Source organism: Arvicola amphibius, chromosome 2, assembly GCF_903992535.2.
Source record: "Arvicola amphibius chromosome 2, mArvAmp1.2, whole genome shotgun sequence".
Lineage (NCBI taxonomy): Eukaryota > Metazoa > Chordata > Mammalia > Rodentia > Cricetidae > Arvicola > Arvicola amphibius.
Window position 1 is genome coordinate 56,137,705 of NC_052048.2, and position 23,530 is coordinate 56,161,234.

The window sequence follows — 23,530 nt, forward strand, 5'->3', positions numbered from 1 at the left end:
AAAAAGTCAAAGATACTATTTAAATCCATGTGTATCTCCTATCCTTCTCCACCCCTAGAGTGGGGGCTGCAAAGGCAGGGGGCTTGTGTGGTTCCCACTACATTTATACTACCCATCACATCCCTTGGCTCTATGAAAGAAATGACGGATTAAACCAACCTTGGTGTCACTTTGGCCTGGACTTTGTTACTCTTCTTTCGAACAGGGATCAAGGGTGTTTGTATAGACTCGTCCTTCAATGTGTCTTCATTTAAGGAATCTGGTCGGGCTGACTGGGATCGTACAAGGGTTTCTCCTTGGTAGAAACTTGACTTACGGCTCCGATCAGGATAAGACCCAGATTTCAACTTGACACGACTAGCTTCTGTGTCTTCCTTCATGGTGGGATATTCTATGGTAAACAGACCTGTCAACAAGATTTCTGTTGTCACTTTCCCAGACTACCATGTCACCTCTGCCCCTGCTTCTTGGCTCCTAACACCCGGACCATCGGAGTCTACTTTAGCTTACACCCACAGACCCTCGCTGGCTTTTGTCCAGTCTGCCTCGCTCTGTATCTAGCACTCTGCCCTAGGAAGTAGTCAGCAAGAATAAACACATCTCATTTCTAATTGTCCCGCATGGTCCAGATTCAGTCTTACTTTCCCAGATGCCCTGTATTTCACTCAGCACTTTATAGCACTCAACAGTAAGGTTAGGTACACCATTGTTCCCTTTGCTGAGAAGAGGCTGGTTTCATCCTCCTCTTTGGTGTGTTGTGGGATTTTTGTTTCTCTGTCTTGCTTTTTTACTTAGTCCAGTAGAAATTTCTGAGGCCAGAGACCTACCGCTCCTTTATTCGCCTAGCAAGCATTTATTGAGTGAGTATGCTATGCATAAAAACAACTCAAGACAGGCCTTTTGCTGCTGAGAAAAGAGGGGATGGGAAGAAAAGGAGATAAATATTCACAAGGCTAGGTAACAAGATTTTTATATATAATTTATTTAAATTTATCTTATGTTCATTGGTGTGAAGACATCAGATTTCCCTGAAACTAGAGTTACAGACAATTGTGAGCTGCTATGTGGGTGCTAGGAATTTAACCCAGGTCTTCTGGAAGAACAGCCAGTGCTCTTAACCACTGAGCCATCTCTCCAGCCCTGGTAGCAAGATTTATACCTAGAGCAGTGTTGAGAACCATCAGAGCAGCCATGGGAACCATCAGAATGGGGAGGGGAGCCCTACTTTGTAAGGGAAGTCAAGGAAGGCTCACAAAGAAAAGGCACAATTGAACTAAGCCTCTGCTGCCAAGGAGAGATTCATTGGGGAAGCTGTGTGGGGAGCATGGCTGCAGGCCCAGCCAGGAGGTAACAGAGTGATATTTGGTAGCACCTTGTTTCCAAGGGCTATCAGTAGAGCAGAGAGCACAGACATGAAAGCTCCTGAAGCCTGTCTGACTGGGCCCAAGAGTGCTCTGTCTACCAGGGACAATTTTGTGAAGTGATTGGATTTTTCTCTTCTTCTGTTATCCACAGAAGAGAGAAGAGCAAATGACAGTTATAAAGGATGACAGTACAAGGGACAAAACAGAAAGGGCCCAGAGAAATGCACAAAATCTATGAGCGATGGAAAAGTAACATTGCATGGAGACACTGAAGGCACATAGGGAGAAAGTTCAGGAATTAAGGTTATCTCAGCTCACCAGTCCCAACTGTGTGTCCTCAGGCAATCCCCATAGAAAATACTGGTTGCCCTTACCTCTCAGGAGGCTGAAACTCAAGAGGTGAAAAAAGACTGAATTTTGAGAGAGGTGACCCAAGATTTAAGATACCTTCTAGTAGGCCTATGCACCTTTCTACCCTTACCTGCTGCCAGCAACACAGAGTTCATAAACTGAGTCACAGTCTTCTGAAACCGCTTCTTGATCTCAACCAGGGCTCTGTTTATCTTTAACATCTTTTCATCCATGGTACTGATTCTGCGAACTGGCTGGAGGAAGGCAAAGGGGTTGGGGGTAGTGGTCACCTGCCCCCGGGGAGCTGTCTGCCTGTTCAGCAGGACTGACTTTGCTCTGAAGGTTAAGGGGCTGTTCCTGCTTCCTAGTCCCTCCTGGCCTAGTGTTTCCTGAGTCAGGGCCAGACCTAACTCAGATTCTCCCATTGTGGAAGGCCTCTCTGATTCCACTGTGTAGTACTACTGCTTGCATTGACTCCACTGTGCTGTGTGACTGCAAGACAAGTTAGCACTTAACTAAACAATTGGGTACATATGTTTTGTTCCCCTAAATTGCAAGCTTCTTGGAGGTGAGGACTGTGCCTTGATGTGCTCTGATTTCATGCAGATGTGTTCAATAAATGTTATTGCTTTATAAATAATTTGATGCAGAGAGGCTCCTCTGGAGTGTCCACTGCCAGTCTCTCCCTATGGTGCATATACATCTTTTAGAATCCTTCCACCCAGCCAGCTACCAGAGTACTGGCTGTGGACAACTCACAGTTGGAAAGCTATGCTTGGCTAAGGTTACAGAGACCAGTGGGTCATCTACTGCACAAAGGTCCAGGCCTTTTACCTGGAGTTGGAATTACTCTGATGGGTCACCTGGACTCCCTTTGGTATCCCAGAGGCCTTTGCTTCAGCTTCCCTGAAATTCAACCTCTCTCTTCCCTAATCCTCAAAGTAGTCATTTCCAGTAAGCTGTGTGCCAGTCTTGTTTTCCGAGGAAGCTGCTGCGCATAGCCGAGTGCCTGCATGGTACTGCAAAACCATGCTCAGAATCCAGAGTTCACTGCAGTCAGTCTTTCCCCCGGAAGCCCTTGTTTCCTTAGCCAGTGGCATTTGCTCTCTACTAAACATCTGCATCTACCCATTTCCAACATGTTTGCCTGGGTTTTTTCATTTTTCTCACTTCCTTTATCTCTTAACTTAGCTGGCTCCTAAAGAGCAGGCTCTATGCTTTTCTATTGCTCTCTTAAATTAGTAGAGGTATGAGAAAGTTTCTTCTGTACAATTTAAGTCTCAGGTGGAGTGAGTGGGATGAGGAGTAGACAGATATTCTGGACAAGGACTAAGTTGGTCTTTTTCCCCTCCAGGCAAGAACTATGTAAAGGATAGCCCCAGTTACTAGAAAAGTCCCAGCCTCCTTCTGAGCAGTTCCAGCCACTGCTTCTGGGATAATTTTATTTATTTATTTGTAATTTATATCCATCCTGGCTCCAAAAAGGATCTGAAGCGGCACTCTTGGCTAATAAAGCATTTAAGTCAAAGCATCGCCTCGCTTCCAAAGTGCTGCCTAGATAAGAAATATTTAGTGAGAAACCAGGCCTCAGGGCTGTAAAAGCTGGGTCTGCCATTCTGCCTGTCGCTGTGATAGGTGGCTCTCTCTGGGATGGGTGTCTGGGGAAACCATTTAACAAGCTTCCCAATGACAGAGACACTACCCTCCCCCAGTTTCAGCCTTTCTAGATGGCCATGGATTTTTATAGAACTAGAGCCATTCGAGCACACATGGTATGTTTGAAAGGACTGTGAGAATCCTAGGTTGGAATTAAAGTCAGGTTGGCCTTTACACATCACTATATAGATGGGAAAACTTGGGCTTAACCAGAAACGTGCCTGGAGTAAGGCCCTGTGGTCTCTTCCTAACCTGGGCTCTTTGTCAGACCCAGTACTCTGAAAGTTTTCTTGGTCCTTGAAACTATCAATTCCAAGGATCTAAGATGACCAGTTATTTTAACCTGGGAAGTTCATGCAAAAATAACTTGAAATGCTGAACCTGGTGTTCAGGACAAAGTTTGGAAATCCTGTTGCTCACATTAAATGATTACATTTATTTTTATATTTATGTTCATCTAGTTATAAATATACATTATAGAACATACCATGCATTTTTTAAATACAAGCAATTACAGACAATGCTTTTTTGGCAGGCTGCCTTTGCTGTCACCAGTGTTTGTCATCTATAATGCAGCATGTTTTCTGAGGCCATTTTAATGCATCGGCCTGTTTATCCCTAGCTTAAATGCTCCCAAGATAGTCATGTTCTTTGAGTTATTGAGTCATTTTAGATAACTTTTCACCCTTCTACTGCACTGTCAGACTGTGCCTTTGTGAGCCTCTTGATGGAGACACTACCCTAGACATTTAGCATGGTCTAGTAGAAATACAATGTGAGCTAGTTTAATATTTAGCAACTACATTCAAAACATCCTAAAGTTATAATTAATTCTAACAATATATTTGTTTTACTCAGTATATAAAAATGATCACTTAACACACAATGAAAATTTGAAATTACTGAAAATTTTTATATTAAGTCTTTGAAACACAATTTTTTGTTTTGTTCTGTTTTTTACTGAGATCTCTGATCAGTTTGCACTCATTGTACTTCAAGGGTTCGACAGCCCTGTATGACTTTTACTTGAGTCTGTCACATTGAACAGATGCTTTGGGCATCTAATTCTGGCTCACTAAGTTGTACTAAGGTAAGGCAAAATCACATTTGAATTACTTAGTTTTCCTAGGCTTAGAGTATGCTTGCACACACAGACTTGAGAGTCATTTCATTCAGCTCTCAGGATGGTCTTTAAGTTGCATATATCATGGCTCTCAGGAAACACTCAGAGATCATCAGCCATAGTACGCATTTAACAATAACCATTAGAGCAAGAACCTGGAAACAAATGGACACGAGAGAGGCATCAACATGCAAGCACATTCATCTCAGCTCATTCGACAAGTCGACCTGCCTGCCATGTTTGCTTCCTTCCTCCCTTCCTTTCTTTTTGCTGGGGATGGAACTAGCCTCCCATGTGCTAGCACACTCTACTCCGTACTGCACCTAAGCTCACTGTAGGTATAATTATTGAAGTTGATACAGCTTGCGCTCATAGGCATCTGAGTGTCTTTGGTGTTTCTATGAGAGCCTTGATGAACACTGTCTCTCCTCATGTCTCAGCAGCTCCCATAGGCCTTTCACATGACACTAACCAGGTTGGACTCATAATTGGTTTGTGTTCTTCTGTGCCTTAGACTGAAAGTTCTATTCACTAGAAAGTGCCTTCATTTCTGCACCTCCAGTAGCTACTGTGGCACACTACTACAAGTGTTAACAAATGCTTGCTGGGTTACTTGGTAAATCAATGAGAGAGAAATGCTGCTAGAATGAAAATGCAATGGGTAAAGCAGGCACAACGCTTTCTTCTGGGGAGAGCACTGTCTTCTTCATATACTTTGGGTCTACAATGAATTCCTGTCCCATGTCTTTGTGTAATTCAATGTCAGCTATCTTGGAGAGCCAGAGAGCTTATGGCATACTATGGTAATATCCCCTAGCTTAAGAGCCTCTTGTCCAGATCCTTAGAATTTACCATCCGAGCGGGACACCATTGAAGGGGAAAGGGATACTATTTGTAATTTCTGTAGGCAGACAAGTGTGAATATGGACTGGCACTGCGCAAACTGCTTCTGGTCCTATAAGCCAATCCCAGCAAAATATCAACAGGGGAATTACGGTGATCTGCCCCACTCACAGGAGCTCTTGGTTATTCCAATTTTACTTCCCATGCCAAGGGTTGCCTTTTGGACACCTCAAGGTTTGGGATGGCATCCTCTTCATCTGCTCTATCTTTTCCATGATGCTGATTTAGCCCAGGCCATAGCTGGACCAATGTATGGAAAGACTGAACTTGAAAAGGTTCTGTTGAATTTTATCCCCTCAATAAATAATGGGAAATACAGCCACCACCTCTCTTTGTTTGTGGGATCTATATCCTCACAGATGTGAGCATCTCCACAGATAGTTCAACCTGAAGATGCTCAAGTCCCTTGTATAAATGGTGTGGGATTCATATCCCCTGTGTCTTTTAGCCATCTCTAGATTACTTGGCATACTAGTACAGTGCAGGTCTTGCATCAGTTATTGCTCCACTGTGTTATTCAGGGAGTGAGGCACAAGCAGTTTGTGTGTGCTCAGTTCAGACACAGTACCTTTTTCTGAGAATTTTCCATTCATAGTTGCTTAAATACGAGGCTATGGAAGAGCCTTGTGTAGGAGGTAGTTGGGGAAAAGTTCCAGAGCTATGATGTGGCTAGCTTTGCTGAGACACCCTGGGTCAGGGCTAGATTCCCCACCTACTTTGCTCTACTCGTCTACTTTGCCTTACCCGTTTATCATGCACTATGCCATGGGGACAGCTTTTGGGTGACACACTGAGTGTTACCGTCTCGTTCATGGAGGTGAAGGTGACAGTGATGGAGTCCGGCCCCAAGACTGTTAGCTTCATTTGTTCATTCACCTGCAGATAAAGAAACCAGCACACATTTCTTCCAAGTCCAAGGCATAAACCCTTCTTGGCTTGGAGCTGAGATTTGTAAGCTCCTTCTGGGCCTTTTGCTAGAATCTAACTTTCATGTAGAAGACAGAATAGCAGTGTTCTTTGGGAGATTAACTGAGAAAGTAAACAATGCCTCTTTCCCTGTTACCTTCCTTCCCTTCCTTCCTTCCTTCCTTCCTTCCTTCCTTCCTTCCTTCCTTCCTTCCTTCCTTCCTCCCTCCCTCCCTCCCTCCCTCCCTTCCTTCTTTTCCACTGTTGAAAACAGCTGTGAAAGAAGCACAGGTGTCAAGCAGGTGAGTCTGTCTGAATTCGTACACTATCCTGGGATGTGACTACTCAAACACCAACTAATTTGAGTCTTGTTCTGTTAGCAAGCTTTTTAGTCAGTCTGAATCTCAAATCCTTTAGCATGAAGTAGCCATGGGGCTACTGTTCAAAGGAGGTTTTTAATGACAGGAGTGTCTTTTAAAGTCATAAATGCTCCTGCCCTCATAAGAGAACAGTGTCAGAGGATGTAGAACAGGGCAGCTTGTTTAGTTGTGAACAAAGTTTGCCAATTCTGAGTGTTATTCATCCGAGACCACAAAGCATGTAGCCCTCCATCACTGTGCTCTTCCCAGTCTTCAGCGTTCTGACCTACATCTCTTTAATGACAAGATACCCCAGACTGTTCTGCATCAAGAGAATTCTCTGCTCTGCTCCTCCTACTTCCACTAGTTCAGATGTTGACCCAGTAGCCAGGGCTTCATTTTCGCATCACTGAGTCTCTGCCTCATACACACTGTCATCTGGATCTGGCCCATCAGTATCTGAAAGATAATAAACCATGATGTGCCAAATCTCTGGATATCTTCAGACTTGCTGATTACTCTCACTTAAGAGAAACTACCCACTCTGGGTCTTCTAGAGAAACAGAATAGGGATGTCTTCAGGAACTCAAGCTTTGCTTGAGGGACCAGATTCTATTCTAGTTTTGCCTCTTAGCAATTGAATAATTTAAGGAAATCAATAATACAGTCATTCTCTAAGGGTGCTGATATAGTTTGTGGGCTGAAACATGCACAAAGCTTAACACAGTACAGCTATTGTCCCACTCCCTGGGGACATGCCCTTTTCTAAAGCTCACAATATGAGTGTTCTATAAACTCAGTCAAGGCTCCTCTTCTGAAGAGATCATTTGATACCTGGCTTGTCTGTTCTCTCCAAGTTCTTGTTCCAGGTCAGGAATAAGGTCATAGGTACCTAGAGAGCTTTTCTACTAAGTCAAATAATGATCATCTAAAATCGTAAAGGGTATAGTAATATATATTTGCAAAATATTATAACAAGTCTGTTATTATGCATGCTAACTTAAAAATTAATTTTAAAATGCTCATATCCATTCCTGAATCCCAGGACTCTTGCAATGTCTTCATCCTCATTTATCTCTGTAGTTCATGCCTGAATGCTAGCATTCATCTGATGAAATGGTCCTGTTTAAAAAAAAAAAAAACACTGCCAACATTTCTAACCATGCTAGCTCTTGCTAGTAACTGCACTAATCATTCTACTCACTCATCTGCTGGTCTTTCCTTTTCTAAAAAAATGTATTATTTTTCATTATGTGTGTTGGGAGTTATGTGTATGCAAATGCAGATGCCCATGGGGACAGAGTCTTCAGATTCCCTGGAGCTAGAGTTACAGGTCATTGTGAGCCGTCCAGTGAGGGTGTTAGAAACCAAACTCAGGTCCTCTACAAGAGCAGAACACAGTCTTAAGCACTGAGTCGGTGCTCTAGCTCTGGTCTTTACTCTCATTACCCTTCTACATTGAGGCTGAACCCAGCATTCCAGCTCTAAGCCTTAACCCTACTTCTAGTAGAGCTAAACTAACGCTTAAAAGGTTGACCCTCCCACAGGTAACTAAATAGTTGAAGAAAATGAAAACAACCCCTCTTCCCCCCCCAAAAAAACTACTTAGTGGCTCAGAAAAGTGAGCACAGTCAGGCAGATTTTGAAGAGCCAAACTTAAGGATGAGTATGAAAGTAACTTCTGTCTCAATGTTCTAGCTTAGAGGCCACAGTCATGGTTAAAACTACCACTTTCTGGTGAAGGATCCAAAGACCAGAACATGGGCAACAGAAGTCACAGTAAAGTATACAAAGAGTTCTGGAAGGGACTGAGTCTGAGGAGAGTCTAGAATTCTGTGTACAAACTTGCCCACATCTCTGGCCAGTTCCTAAACCCTGAATGTGAAGACAGTCCCAAGACAGCTCACAGAGAAATTTAAAATGCTGTGATTTGAGGTTCTGTCTATTGCTGATGGGGAAAAGTTCATAGCTTCAGTTGACCAAGTTCTTTGTCTTTTAGAACAATCACATCCAATACCATTCGCAGAAAGACACCAGGATTCTGAGATTCCACAGCGTAACAGTGGCAGTCTATAACCCAAAATTCTATGGTAGAAGAAGGACTAATAAATAATGAGCCATTCTCAAGGCAACAGGTCAATGACTGAAGGTGGCCATGTTTGGCACAACCAGGACACAGAAATCTTTACACATTATACTCTGAGACACCTGATGCAACAATATTCAATGATATAAGGGGAAATAAGCTTGTAAATTGTTAAAAGGGAAGCTCTCTACAAGAGGATAATATATATAGAAAACTAAAGAGAATTCTAGAATACTGAATTTTAACTTTTTATAAGGTTATCATAAAAGCAAAAGTGAGATGACAAGGAAGCCAGAGAATTTGGAAACAGATCAAGAGAAATTACACACTTCTGAAAAGCAAAGAGACAAAACTAGAACCACAACAAAAAGAGCTTGAAAGACCCATGGGGCAGTCAGGAATTAAAAGAATTTGCCACTCTTCCAGAGGACCAGAGTTCAGTTTCCAGAACCCATACCAGGAATCTCACAACTGCCTTTTAGGGGATTCACCATCCTTCCCTGGCCTTCAAGGGCATCTACACACGTGGCACACAAACATACCTTAAAAGTATAATACATATAATTGGCACCTCCAAAGAAAAAGAGAAAGTCTGGGACATAGTTGTATTGTGTATTGTTTATACTTCTAGAAATGATAGAAGATTTTTCAAATTTGATTAAATGCATTTACATATACTTGCAATTTAAAAGATTAAAAAACAAATAAAATAGGATAAACATGACAATCATACTTTAAAAAATATCATCAAACTTAAGTGTCCTAGTTTATTTTCTATTGCTGTGATAAAGACCACTTTGCTTAAAAGCAAGTGTGGGAGGAGAAGGTTTGGCTTCCCTGTCCCAGTGCATCACTGAGAGAAGCTAACGCAGGAACTCGAGCCTGGCAGGAACAGAGACAGAACCTGGAGTAGAGGTCATGGAGGAACGCAGCTAACCGGCTGTTCCTCATCACTGCTCAGCTCTCTCTATTTTAAAACATTTATTTTTATTTTATATTTATGGGTATTTTTCCTGTATGTACATCTGTGCACCATGTATATACATTGTTCATAGAGGGAAAAGAGGGAGACGGATCCTCTGGAGCTGGAGTTACAAATGGATGTTAACTGCCATAAGGGTGCTGAAAATCAAACTGATCTTATGGGAGAGTAGCCTGTTTTTAATCACTGAGCTATCTCTCCAGGCCTTCGTCTTGCTTTTTTTTTTTTTTTTTTGTTTTGTTTTGTTTTGTTTTTCGAGACAGGGTTTCTCTGCAGCTTTTTTAGAGCCTGTCCTGGAACTAGCTCTTGTAGACCAGGCTGGCCTCGAACTCACAGAGATCCGTCTGCCTCTGCCTCCCGAGTGCTGGGATTAAAGGCGTGCGCCACCACCGCCCGGCTTCGTCTTGCTTTCTTATACAACCTAGAACCACTTTGCCCAGAAGTAGCACTGATTGATTACAGTGTGTCGGATTCTCCCACATTAATCATTAATAAAGAAAATGCCCCCGCCACAGACTTGCCTACAGGCCAATCTAATATGAGTCAATTAAAATTCTCTCTCTTTCTAGATATGTCTAGGTTTGTATCAAAATGACAAAAACTAAGCAGCACACCAGAAACTAAGAGAAAACCTTTAAAACCTAGCAACCAGAGAAAGCAAACAAATTTGGGTAACTAAAGATTCAGACTTTCATCCTAAACTATGGAGGGAAGGCACAATGTGACACTATTTTCAAAATGTTAAAAGAAAAAAGAAAGCCAATCCAGAATCTCGTATCCCATAAAAATATCCTTTAACGGCCAGGTGGTAGTGGCACACACCTTTAATCCCAGCACTCAGGAGGCAGAGGCAGGTGGATCTCTGTGAGTTCGAGGCCAGCCTGGGCTACAGAGTGACTTCCAGAACAGGGTCCAAAGCTATACAGAGAAACAATGTCTTGGGGGAAAAAATCCCTTAACAATGACATTTTTCACATGAAAACAACAGCAAACTTGTTGCCAAAAGATTTCTATTTATAGAAATGCCAAAGAAGTTCTTCAGATGGAAGAGAAACAATACCAGAGAGTAGCTTGGATTTGGAGGGCAGAATGAAGGGAGTTAGAAAAAGCCAGTATTTGAGTTAAGACAGCATGCAAACTCTCCAGAGCCTGATACCTGGTGCCTGTCATCCTACCCTATGTTATCTACTTTCTTCCATAGGAAGCACATATGGACTCTTAAAAGGCACCACACCAGTCCCCCAACACAAAGCCTTTGGAAGTAATGTTCATTCTTTCATTTTACCGAGAATTGTACTTCCTACGCCACCTCTGAATCATACACTGTCACTCCAAGTTATAATTTATGGGCCACTTTCGATTCCAGGCAACTTCTGATCATATAGGCCTTTGCTGTGCACCTCCCTAGGGAACTAAAATATAAGGCACAGTGCTAAATAGCTGGGTATAACAGTGTACACCTGTAATCCTAGCACTCAGAAGACTGAGCAGAAAGATCAGGAGTTCAGTGCCATCCTATATATGTATTATTGCCACAGACAGGCATTACTGTGCAACAATTTTCTCTGAACTGAAACACTGTCCTGGAGGGAGGAAGGAGGCTCCTAGTACTTAGGAAATAGACAAGTTTACAAATCCAGGAAAGCTGAAATTTAAAACATTGTTAGGGCCCCTGCCTAGGTTATACAAGACATAACATAGTCTCCTTCTGGGGAGGAGACTCTGGGATCAGCTAAGCTGTGTAGAGAGACTCTGGTACCTGTCTAGCTGCTTACAAGCTGTATAGAAAACTCCAGGGATGCATCTTTTGTGGGTTATCAAGCATGCCAGGGCTAGATGTCTGATAATGCAGCTAGTTGCTTTAGAATCATTCAGGCTTTGTAAGTAACTCTCATGAGTTCATATGTTCATAAGTAATTCCAATAAGCCAGACTGTGGTAGAATCATTTCTTTAGTCACGCATTTATGCCCTATGTAGGGTGAATAGACATTAGTTCACATCTCAGGAAAGTCACACAATGGGCACACACACACACACACACACACACACACACAAAACCCAGCAAGATGGCTCAGTATATAAAGGTGCATGCTGCCAAGACAGACTAGGGGACTCACATGGCAGAAGAGAACAAACTCCTTGCAAAGTTGTCCCCTGACCTCTGCATGTGTTTTATGGCACACACACGTGTGCATGAGCACACACACATACACACACACAAAGAAATATGTGCTACATGTTTATTGAGTATGTTCCTTACGTAGACAAATTGCTGTCTTGCACTCTGATAGCTGAATAAAATTCTGACCTAAAAGTTATAGAGATAAAAAAATAAAAAAAGTTATAGAGATATAGAGACAAATGAAATAAAGCCTTACTTCTAGCCTAAGTATGCCAAATTTGGTTTTGGGACACAGCTAGTTCTCTGATTAGACAAATCCTACTTACTGAAGGCAGAATGTCTTAGCTGATACCCATAATGTTCAAACTTCTGTAAACATGCTTAACCACAGTGAAATTTTCCCTCCATGATCATGAAACATAAGGTTACCTGTAAATAGCCACGTAGGCAATAAATTACAAAACTGATATAAGCCTATAAAAACTGTAAGAAACTGTAAGTGGGCAGTTGTATTTGCAGAACATGAGCTCAGCCCAAGCTAGCTAGCATAAAATGAACCCAAGTTCTCCAACTCTTCAGGTATTGCTTGGTTCTTTACTAGCCAGTTTTCTACAAAATAAATGTAATAAATTTCTAAAAACCTGAAAATAAAAATTATCAAAAATAACATTGTCAACTACTATAACTGTTGTTTCGTAAAATGAATATTCCACAACAAAATGCAACAATATAAATAAAAATCAAATAGAAAGGAAGTTGCCATGAAGGGTCAGTGAAGTAGCCCACAGTTTCTACAGGCTGGAGAAAAGCAAGAGAACCTACTCTGAAACACTACTGACTGACTCATAACCTCTGAAGTGTAGGGGCTGCGTCCTGCCACCTGGCTAGCTTTACACCCAAAATAATTACATGGAAACTGTATTCATTTAAACACTGCTTGGCCCATTAGTTTCAGCCTCTTATTGGCTAATTCTCACATCTTGACTAACCCATATTTAGTAATCTGTGTAGCACCACGAGGTGGTGGATTACCAGGAGAGATCTTAACCTACGTCTGACTCAGAGAGGAGAGGCATGGCGACTGCCTGAAGCGTCTGCCTGAATCTGCTTTCTTTCTCCCACAATTCTGTTCTGTCTACTCCGCCTACCTAATTTTCTGTCCTATCAATGGGCCAAGGCTGTTTCTTTATTAACAATAAAAGTAACACATAGACAGAAGAGTCTCCCACATCACTGAAGATCATGTGGCTGCTGGGGCAGTGCAGTCTCACAGGCGCTTGCCTTCTGATGCTGAGTAGCCTGTGGAAGCCACCTCCTACCCATGATGCCCACATACCTTGTATTCCAGAGAGAGTAATGTTTCAGTCTTGTTAGTCCAGCTCCACTTATGGACTATGCAGCCCTTTTGGTCATTTGTGATTCCACCTTCCTCATCCAAAACCAAGACATATGGACAGCTGGGAGATACACAGAAAATAGAAACTACTTAGAGGCCCTGAAAGAATTCCCTCCTTACTACAGGCTACAAACAGGCAGGGCTGGGAAAGCCTGCCCTAGTCTGAAGGAATGTTTACCTGACATAAACAACCTGAGGAAGGGAAGGAAAGAGTCTGAAGACTCCTGTGAGCAGTTTCACCTTTCCAGCCACTGTAGTCTAGGACTCCTTACACCACCTGACGCTAGTGGGGCATCTTTGGAGAAGGGACAGACTGAGGCAGATAATGTAGGCTCAAGCAAAACCCAAAGGATGAAAAATGATTTTTTTCTGTAGTTCTGTAGCCTGGTACAAAGATATCAAGCACCAAAATGTGAGCTACAACATCCAAACATGAAAGTAACACCTTCCAAAAACAACTTATGAAAAGCTACACAGAGATCAACTCTTAGCTATCAGGAGAGTGTGCTGCTCTTAATCTGAACTGTCAACTTGAGTAGCTTGGATATGCCTAGATTAGTGGAGTATGCCTCTGGGTTTATCTGTGCCTTCAGAGATGATGGATCCTATGTGTTCTGTCCTGATCAGTAGATTAATCCTTTGATGGGTTCATAATATGCTGGCATCATTAGGAGGTAGGGAAAGACAAGAGGAGGAGGAAGCTAGTCACTAAATTGTATCTTGGGGAGGGCTGTATTTTGCTCTGATACCTTGTAATCTCCTTTCTCTATTTCCTAGGTCACCATAAAGTGAACTGCTCTAATCCATTGTGCTATAACAAACTAACACCTCTGAAACTGCAAACCAAAATAAATCTCTCCTTAAAGTTATTAATGTTAGGTACTTCACCACAGTAATGGGTAATAAGTACACCACACAAGTTGTATTCACACATTTGTTTACCCACTCCTAGTGTAAGATACTTTTCCCACTAAAACACTGGGGGTGTGGCTCAATGGCAGAGTACTTGCCTAGCATTTATGAGGTTCTGGTCCTTGGCACTGGAAAACAGTGGAAACAAAAATCCTGTGTATCAGTCAGGTGGTGGTGCACACCTTTAATACAGCACTTGGGAGGTAAAGGCAGGTGGATCTCTGTGAGTTTGAGGCCAGCCTGGTCTACAGAGTGAACTCTGGTACAGCCAGGGCCACACAGAGAAACCCTGACTCAAAAAACAAAAACAAAGATTAATAAACAAACAAACAAACAAACCACCCTGCTTATTGGACCAACAATGGAGGGAGATCTTGATGTTCTAGTGTACCAGTCGGGGGACTTAGAGTAGGCTCCTTCTCATTTTGTGAAGTACAACATGTACCTAGCAGCTGGGCCTCAAAGAACCACAGGTTCCTACAGGTACTGCTTCACCCTGCCTCAGTACCTCTCTAGACTCCTTAAACTAGGAACTTTTAGTCACTAATTATACACAGTACCAACTATCTCAAGGGATACTTCATGAGGTTAGACGTCCCTTGACCTACTCACCAGTTCTTTAGGTTGTAGTAAACACAGCCTTGGCCATCAGCATTGAACAGAGCCAGGAAGGTGTTAGGCGTGTCATTAAAGAGGCAGGTGATGGGTTTCCCTCTGCAGCACGTGGGAATCTGAAGTATGGCGATGTTTCCAGAGGGATAGCTGGCAGACACAGTCAAGTCAAACTAACACAACTCTCCAGGTGCTGGCTATCAGGGTCCCCGCAGAAACAAGCCTCCTTATGAAAGGATTCTTCTGTTGTGCATTGCTTCCTTCCTTCAAAGAGCCTGCCTGTGCTTTGCATGTGTCACAGATAATTATGGAACCCAGCCATGTTCCAGGTCCTTCCTCTCTACTACCTTATGGGAAGTGGTCCTTTCTCCATTTCACATGTCAGGGTTTTCACAGATCTAAATGGTACTACATAGACTTTTAGTACTAACACATGAAGGTCTGGGGTACAGGGTGAGGAGGTCACCCCATGCTTTGTCTCATCTTACACCACCAGTGAGTGACAGGGCCAGGGGATGATCTCCAGAACCAGCAGTATTTCTAGTACTGTCAGGCTGCCTCCCCTTTGGGCCAATCTAGTGGGAAAGTACGTTCTCTCTGCTCCTTCCTTAGCTTGAGAGGTCCCAAGAAGCACTGGTCCTCAGAAGAGCTGTGTCGGCAGCTCCTTCTCTATACAGAATTGCAGAAGCAGTGCTTCAGGCAGGACTGTAGTGACTGGGAACACAATCTGTCCTCCTAAATCTTTCCCACCAGCCAAATAAAAACAGAAGTGGAAAGAGGGAGGGTGATAAGCAGGTGGAAAAGACACAGAGTGACCCACAAGATGGCACAGACCAGAAATTCTAGACCTAGATAGGCAGTCCAATGATTGAAACAAAAATTACACTAAACAAATGAAGCAACAAGTTAAAACAATAAAAGAAAAGAAAAACAATTGTTCTGGAAAGTCAATGAGTTGAAATTATACAGACTGTACATTATAAAGGAAAAGAAGGAACTGTATGAGAACTCATGCCTGGACTTTCAGAACTTGGGACACTGAGACAGGAGATGATTGAGTTCTAAGCTAGTCTGAGCTACACAGTTTCAGGTCAGCCTGAACTACAATGTGAGATATTATCTTTTTTTAATACAAGAAATAATAGAACCTCAGAGCCCCAGGAAAGATTATTAGAAAATCAGGAAAGAGAGGAGACGGAGAGGAAATCTACAGAAGCAAAATATACTGAATGAAGCTGGGCATGGTTGCACATATCTTTAATCCTAGCATTTGGGAAGCAGAGGCAGGCAAAAATCTCTTGAGTTCCAGCCCAGCCAGGGCTACACAGAAAGACCTTGTTTCAAAAAAAGAAAGAAGGAAGAAATTTCAAATAACTAAAACAAAAACAAAAAAAGCAAACTGGGAAGATCCACAGCACATGTTGATTTAAAAACTTACCAAAAATCTTTAATAATTGAACCAATGTGATCTGGCATAAGGATAGACACCAAAATTATAAGAGTGGATTAAAAATGAGTCTAAAAATAGACACTTCTATCTATAGTGAATTTATTTTTGTCAAGCTCTCCAGGACCATTCCAAGTGGAAAGAATGGTCTCTTTGACAAATGGCACTAGGACAATAGGATACCCGTGTGCAGAGGAATGAAACAAGGCCCTTAACTCATATAAGATGTAAATATTGACTCTGAATACCTCAAAGATTTATATTAAGAGCTTCACCTATAAAGCTGATATAAGAAATCTTCATGACCTTGGATTTGGCAGTGATGTCATGGATGTTGAAACCAAAAGCATGATCAATAAAATGTGGAAATTTGGACTTCATCAACATTAACAACCTTTGGGGTTAGAGGCAGAGTTCAGTGGTGAAGCATGTTTGGCACATTTGAGGCCTTAGGTTCAAGTTCTAGCAACTGCCACACCAAAACACAACCAAGGCATGAGCAAAATGCTAGAACACATACTTCTCCAAACAGAAGCAAATGTAACGCTGTCCAGCATCGCTGTCCAAACCAGGGGATCCCAGCTGATTTCTGTGAAGAAGGGTGACACGAACACAGAACTGGTTCTGATGGCTGGACCAGCAGGTTCAAATCAGCCATGGCTTGCCACTAGCCAACCTGGTGACCATGAACAAAGACCTATCATTTTTATCTGTGCTCTGTATGTAAAAACAGAGTTGGTGGCTAAAGCCATCGTTCTGAAGAAGCCAAGAGGTGAAGAAAAGCTTTCCAAACATTAAGGACATAATGCTTCACTCGGGAGGGACCCAACAGCTGGCTGGTGTACCTTAGCCTTCGAACACAGAGACACGGAACTTCTTTAAGATTACCGGATCCAGCTCACTCATCATGTAACCAAGAGAAGTGAGGCACACAGATTGAGAAATTGTGTGCAGAGTCACTGTGAGGGCTAATGTGGACTGTCAACTTCAGGATATTTAGGACTATGTAGGAGACAAGTCTCTGGGTGTCTGTGAGGGCATTTCCTCTGAGAGGGTTTTAACTGAGGTAGGAAGACCTAAATGTGGGCAGCACCTTTCCATGGGCCAGGGTCCCAGACTGGCCTTCATTTCTGTTTCCTGGCTGTGGCTCGTGTCATCAACCACTTTGCACATCTGCCCTCGTGCCTGACATGAAGGCCTAGACCTTCAAACTGAGAGCCAAATAAACTTCCTTCCCCAAACACCTGGTGTGGTATTTTGTCACACTGACAAGACAGGAAATGAATGCAGAAAAGAACTGAACCTGGTCTCTGTAACTCCCAAGGTGAAAACAGACTAATTGTCAAGATGCCATCACTGAGGAAATAGAAGTCGAGTGTCCCTGCAGCAATGGAGAAGAGGTCTGAGGCGGTTCCATATAAGGCATCTCATAATTCTGAGACAGGTCGGAACAAAGATCCAATGCAAACATTCTCTGATCCCATTGCTAGAAATCTAACTTGTGAACACAGTGTTGAATCTGGTTAATGCAGTGCAGAGTCAGAAATAAGGGGCTAAGGAGCTCCACAACCTTCTCAAGCAACAGCTGCCTTGGAATGAGTAGAGGCAGGGCTGGGAGGGAGTGAAAATGGATCCATTTATGGGCAGAGAAACAATGAAACTTCTTTTGACATGGTGTTTAAGTCTTTAATACCCAGTTCAGTCAAGAGGAGGTGGAACAAAGTGAGGAGGCTGTTTCTGGGCCCCATCAAAGTAGCTGAGCTAACTCAGATACCTGCCCTCTGCTCCAGTGGTAGGAGATCTGATTACCCAGGGCCTTCCAAGTCTTCCTTCCATGCTTTTCTACCATGCAGAATGATCTTTAAGGACATAATGTTGGTATCTGAGAGAGGACAAAACAGAGGCACAATAGCCCTTTCTCTCTTGAGGCTTTGCCACCAAATTCCTTTTGTGACAAAGAGGTCACACTGCCTCTTTGGGGCTCAGTTTCCCTGTTTCTACAACAAAGGAGCAAAACTAGATGACACTGTGTCATGTCTCCCATCCTTGAAATTAGTGTAACTCAGGACCTGGAATAAGTGCTTTGCCTTCAAAGGACTCAGAGTTCGCATTGCCCTAAGGCTGGACATCTGGATCTGGTGTAGCTCTAGAAGATGCTGGAGAGGAAATGGGTGAGAGATGCCTGAAAGGGACAGTAAAGGGGACTTTTCAACTCCATGTTTTCCAAAAGGATCTCTCTTTTTTACCTTTACAACCAAATTCAAATTCCTTTCCTGATTTTAGAAGACAACAATCAGACTAAAGTTGCTCCTTCTGAGGTCCTCATGAACCAGGTCTATCCAGTTCATTCTATTGACCCACTGTACATAATAGCTACTTGTTACATCTCTGTGAGTAGAAAAAGCAGCCAACTCAACCCACTCCAAGGCATGGCACAAACTAGGGTTCACCCTCTGAAGGGATCATCTGCCTTTTCAACATCTGAGCTTTCTGGACTGGAGTTCAAGCCCAGGCAAAAAGGCTGTTTTCTGTGGGCCGTAAGTTCCCTGCAGCTGCAGCTCACAATTTGCATGTGTTTGGATATAAACACATATGCTTATTTCTAGAAAGAGGGTCTATACTGCTCATCAGATTCACAGGGGGAAATGTGTCCTCTTCTGCCACTTTTGCACCCAACATTCACATTCAGCCACACCCAGGCAGACCTCAGTTGCGGTCAAACAGATGTGCAGCAAGTGGGATGAGTGCTTAGACTCTAAGCACTCGAACCTTAGAGGTGATGTGCAAGGACCACTGGGTAAAACTAGTGAATAAGGAGCCAAGAAACAACCCCTACCACAGCATTTAGGGACACCTCACTTTTTCTCTTAGCTGGAAATGAACTGCCTTGTCTATAGCTTTCTCTCTCCTGGAAGATGCCTTGAAGGCAAGGATCTGTCTACACAGCCAAGTTCTCACAGGTATAAGTAGCCTGATATACTCCTACTGATGTGAACTATACTGGACTTGTACTTAACTTTAAATTCCTTCCTCACTCCCTCCAGAGCTTGACCTGAACCACCACTTACCCCTAGAGAATCCTCACCAGGCTTCTCTAGTTGACCAAGAATCCCCATTGACTAGTTAGCTGTTTCAAGCCCTGGAGTTCTCTGGGACTGAGTTGAGGAGAAAGAGCAACACCCATCAAAAGGATATTAAATGAAGGAAGAGCCATCGTAGAAAGTGTAATGCAGCTTGATTGGCTTCTTGGGCCCCTTCCACTCTTGAGAATGGCGACCCGTATGAGCATGGTGGCTGGAAGGCTGGTTAGGAGTGGAAGCAGTAACCTGAGTCCCCGCAGTGGGAGGTTGGTGAGGGTCCCCCTTGGAGGTCAACAATAAATGAGAGGGTATCTTTGACCTGTAGTTGCGTAAAATCATGGGACAGGAGACATTCCTCCCTTTCCACAAGATCTTTTCGGCTTCTCTGTGGGAAGGAGATGAACGCATCTTCTAGGCGCTCGGTTCTCTCTCCAGAGAGGTTCTCTATAGCCCCTTCTCAGCCCAGTCCCCTTGTCCTAAAGTACACATCTTCTTCCCAGTCTTCCTCATGAGCAAAGGTAGTTCTTTTAGGAGGAAGTGGGAAGATGTCAATATGCCCTGGAAAGACCAACTGTGTCTGATTGTCTGTCTGGACCTATGGAGTGGGGCTGTATGGAGCAAACTCTGGAGCAGCTGGAGACAGACTATTCCCTCACCTGCCCTATCCCTCTCCTCAAGTTCCAGGTAGCATCCATCTAGAATGTCATAGTGCAGAGGTGAACTGAGTGGCTGTTGCCTACCTGTGCCCTGGCCCTATGATCCCAGGAGACATATATAAGTTAGGCATGAAAAGGATTTTAGTTTTTATGAGCTGGGCCCTTAGAAAAATAGGTTTCTGTTAGGCCTCACAGTATCCCCAAGTAATATACTAGGAATCACCTATGTGGATGATATATTTTGGGGGGAGATTTTTTTGAACACTTGGAAAATCATGCCAAAAAATTAGCACTTGGGGCATAAAGTCTATGAATTGCCAGGAGCCACACAAAGGACTTCCTTGGGCAAGGAAGGATGTTAAAGAGGCAAAGAGCATTGAACAGGAATTGGGCTGACAGAGCTAGGCAAGCTCAGGAACTGCTTTACTTTTCTTATTATCTATAAATTGGAAGGACCATAGGCTCGAGTGTGTGTGTGTGTGTGTGTGTGTGTGTGTGTGTGTGTGTGTGTGTAGGACACAGCTGGACTGGCATGGGAGGTGCACTTACTGCTGTGACACCCACCTATCCTTGTGTCCCACTTCCTATAGATACCATCCCCATATCTAGGCACTCACATGTGACGACACATATCCTGCAGCTTTTCCCGGGCCTCAGGGCAGGGGTCCTGGAACTCAACGATAGTGCTTTCAGGAGGGGTTCGGGCTCGTGGGAGTGGGAGTGGGGGCATGAACTCATCTATAGCCTTTTTGCCTGTAGTTAGAGGTAAGGAGTAGAAATACGGTGGGCTTCAGAGGTGAGTTCTTGAGCATCACATTCTCTTGGGGGAGAGCTGCAGAACATGTTAGGAGGCTCTTATACTCTGCAGCAATGGGGATCATTGGCTGAACTTAGCCAGCCAATAATTAAAGGTACATCAGAGACTGAGGAACACAGTAATGAACAGTAACAACAGCAATGAAGTGTGGCTGATGCTTCCATAGGCCCCTGTAACCAGTTCCCTTTTACCAAGGAGGGTGAAGCATGAGAAGACAAGTCACATAGGCAGCCAGGATGGGTGAAGACTTGGCTTCAAGCTTCTCAACTTCCAGCCTTACCTCCAGTGTCTGTGGGAATCAAAGGGGCAACGTGAACCAACCCTGCCCTCTTTTACTATCCAATCCTCCCCTACCTGTCTGTCTCATTCACACTGTCATCATAGTTGGGTGGAAGGTGCTAAGGTCTCTCTTACTCCCAGCAGGCCCCTCTCTACCATACCCTCCCCTTGGAGCTGCTTTCTCTCACCTGTTGTTTTCCCTAAAGTTCCCTTCCCTTCTACGTGGGCCTTTCTCAACAGGGCAAGGGAGTCTTTTGTGGTTTTGCTTTCTGCCCATGCATCGTAGCCCCTCTAGAACACAGAACTGGAGCCTGCTAAGTTTGGGACACAAAGATCACTATTTCTCCACTGACCGTGGGGCTGAACAGAGCTGTCTTATTCACAGGCATCAGATATGGACACTACCTAGTTTAAGGACTTAATTGTATGAGGGACACACACTGGAATGGAATGCAATTCTGACTGCAGTGACTGGATGTGCTGCAGCTCTGGAGTGCTTATAAGGATCTGTGTCACAGGCTGCTGAATCTTAGTGAGCTGAGTATCCTTCTATCAGACACGAGACCTAACTATGTTACCAACTGCACAGGTTAGATGCCGATCCCGTCATTCATTTCTCCTCCCAATCCACCATCGTCAAGGATAGAAGGTGCATACTCTCCCCACCAGAGAAACAGGTACAGAGAAGTGTGTGTGTTTGGCTGAAAACACTATTTTCTTTTTCACCTTTCTTCTTGCCTTCCTTTCCTGTGGAGAGGGAGAAGCTCAGACAGGCTGTGGAAGTCTGGTAGACCAGCTGGTAAGGTGTGTTCACTCCCATGGCAGAGATGTTCATGGGGGAGTCTAGAGAAGAAGAATGAATCTTCTTTACAATCTCTTACAATTTTACCTAAATTACAAAAATGTAATATAGTTTTCTTGTTCAAACAAGATGGTGGGCCAGATATTACAAAGTTACCTATAGTCATAAACCAACCAGGAAGTCTTCTGAGGAGAGACTTCTAGACATAAATGTAAGAACACAATAAGTAAGCAACATCTTAAGGCTCCCTTTACAGGTCTCCCTGCCCCAGCCTCTTCAGGGTGAAGAGTCTCTCACACTTACATAAGGAACCGAAAGAAAGCACAGGGAAAATTCTTCAAAAGGCAAGTGCACATGTCAGTTTGGCACTAGGTATGGACAAATCTAGGCAGTAGGGAGGAAGGGATGAGAGTGGGCGCTCCCGTTATCTAACACATGGGAATCAGATGTTCTTCCAACAGCCACTCAGTCCCACAGCATCACACTGTCTTCTGTGCTACCACCTGATACATGAGTCTTAGGTTTAAATAGAGGACAGGAATTATGTATTACTAAGTAGTCCTGCCCAAGGTGCAGGCTTGTCCAACACTGATAAAGCACTGCTTCTGAGCTATGTCCTACAAGTTGTCTGTTCTGTGTGAAATCTCTTTCTAGGAGACAAGTTTTCCCACTGATTGGCAACAAGACTCAAGTCTTTTTCCTTCCCAAGCATGAGGCTCCATTTCTTTGGGGTTCATTGTGCCAGTAGTCTGACAGCCAAAGGGAAGAGCACAAATGGTCTCTATAGAATATCTGCACTCCTAGTTACAATCATATAAGAAAACCCACGGCCTCATTCACTGGTTCTTTCCCCATATACAGTTATGTCACTGGTTGGGCATAAAACCAATGTTGGAAAATGCTCAGAAATTCATTCAACACACTCAAATTCATAAAGAAAATGGTAAACTCAACCTCATTAAGTAAACAAAGACTATAAACAGAGCCTCTACCCTGGAGGAGCAAAACACAAGATCAATCACTTTTTGCTAATGCTTCAGCTACTAAAATTAAAACAGCTTTCAGCACCTTCTACTCTAGCACAAATGAGAAAAATGAGTAAGAGCTGATGGTCAATCTGTCCATGTAGAGAAAAGTCATATAGAAAGCTATGCACAGACTGTAATCCTCTGCCCCAGTAATCTCTCACCTAGGAAATTAGTCTTAACCAATGCAACAGAATGAAAAATACAGTTGCATATAGAAGTAGAAGCAAAAAGCGTGTAAAGCTAAGCTCTTAGATAAATATGGAACTTGAGTGTTGGAGTCCATCCCCACTCACATGGCATGTGTTGCAAACCATACAGCCACCCAGGCTAACATCTTCAGTTGACATGTAACAGAAACTGAGAGACAATGACAATACTATCAAAACATATATGCATGAACCAAGATAACAAGAGTGTTTTCTTTTTGGATTTTTTACTCAGTAATGCCATTGTCAAAGGAGACTAAAGGAGCAGCCCTGAGTTAGTCTGTGACAAGTCAGGAGGGCAGGTGTCATGACAGGAAGACAAGCAGAAAGCAGTCTTACCACCAGGAAAACGTCTCCTTAGCAAAGGGTATGTTTAAGGAAATATGCCAGGCAAATTTACTAGAATGCATCCTATAAAAACACAAATTTTGCAACAAACTAT

The 23,530-nt window shown here is 43.2% G+C and overlaps 1 protein-coding gene across 4 annotated transcripts in view; it reads right to left on the reverse strand.

Moving 5' to 3' along the window:
- The window catches only part of C2H3orf20 (chromosome 2 C3orf20 homolog), a 71,791-nt gene that overhangs the window by 29,588 nt on the left and 18,673 nt on the right, over nucleotides 1–23,530 (reverse strand). For all 4 annotated transcript variants that reach the window (XR_005284190.1, XR_005284191.1, XM_038317925.1 and 1 more), the window contains 9 exons: nucleotides 21,779–21,895; nucleotides 21,054–21,062; nucleotides 20,574–20,709; nucleotides 19,416–19,685; nucleotides 14,774–14,923; nucleotides 13,190–13,310; nucleotides 6,142–6,273; nucleotides 1,846–1,969; nucleotides 160–406 (listed from right to left, as the gene is read on the reverse strand). Coding sequence is in view for 2 of the 4 variants with exons in the window: in XM_038317925.1 (XP_038173853.1) it covers nucleotides 160–406; nucleotides 1,846–1,969; nucleotides 6,142–6,273; nucleotides 13,190–13,310; nucleotides 14,774–14,923; nucleotides 19,416–19,685; nucleotides 20,574–20,709; nucleotides 21,054–21,062; nucleotides 21,779–21,895 (1,306 nt within the window). In the remaining 2 variants the exon portion in view is untranslated. The remainder of the gene's footprint in view (nucleotides 1–159; nucleotides 407–1,845; nucleotides 1,970–6,141; nucleotides 6,274–13,189; nucleotides 13,311–14,773; nucleotides 14,924–19,415; nucleotides 19,686–20,573; nucleotides 20,710–21,053; nucleotides 21,063–21,778; nucleotides 21,896–23,530) is intronic.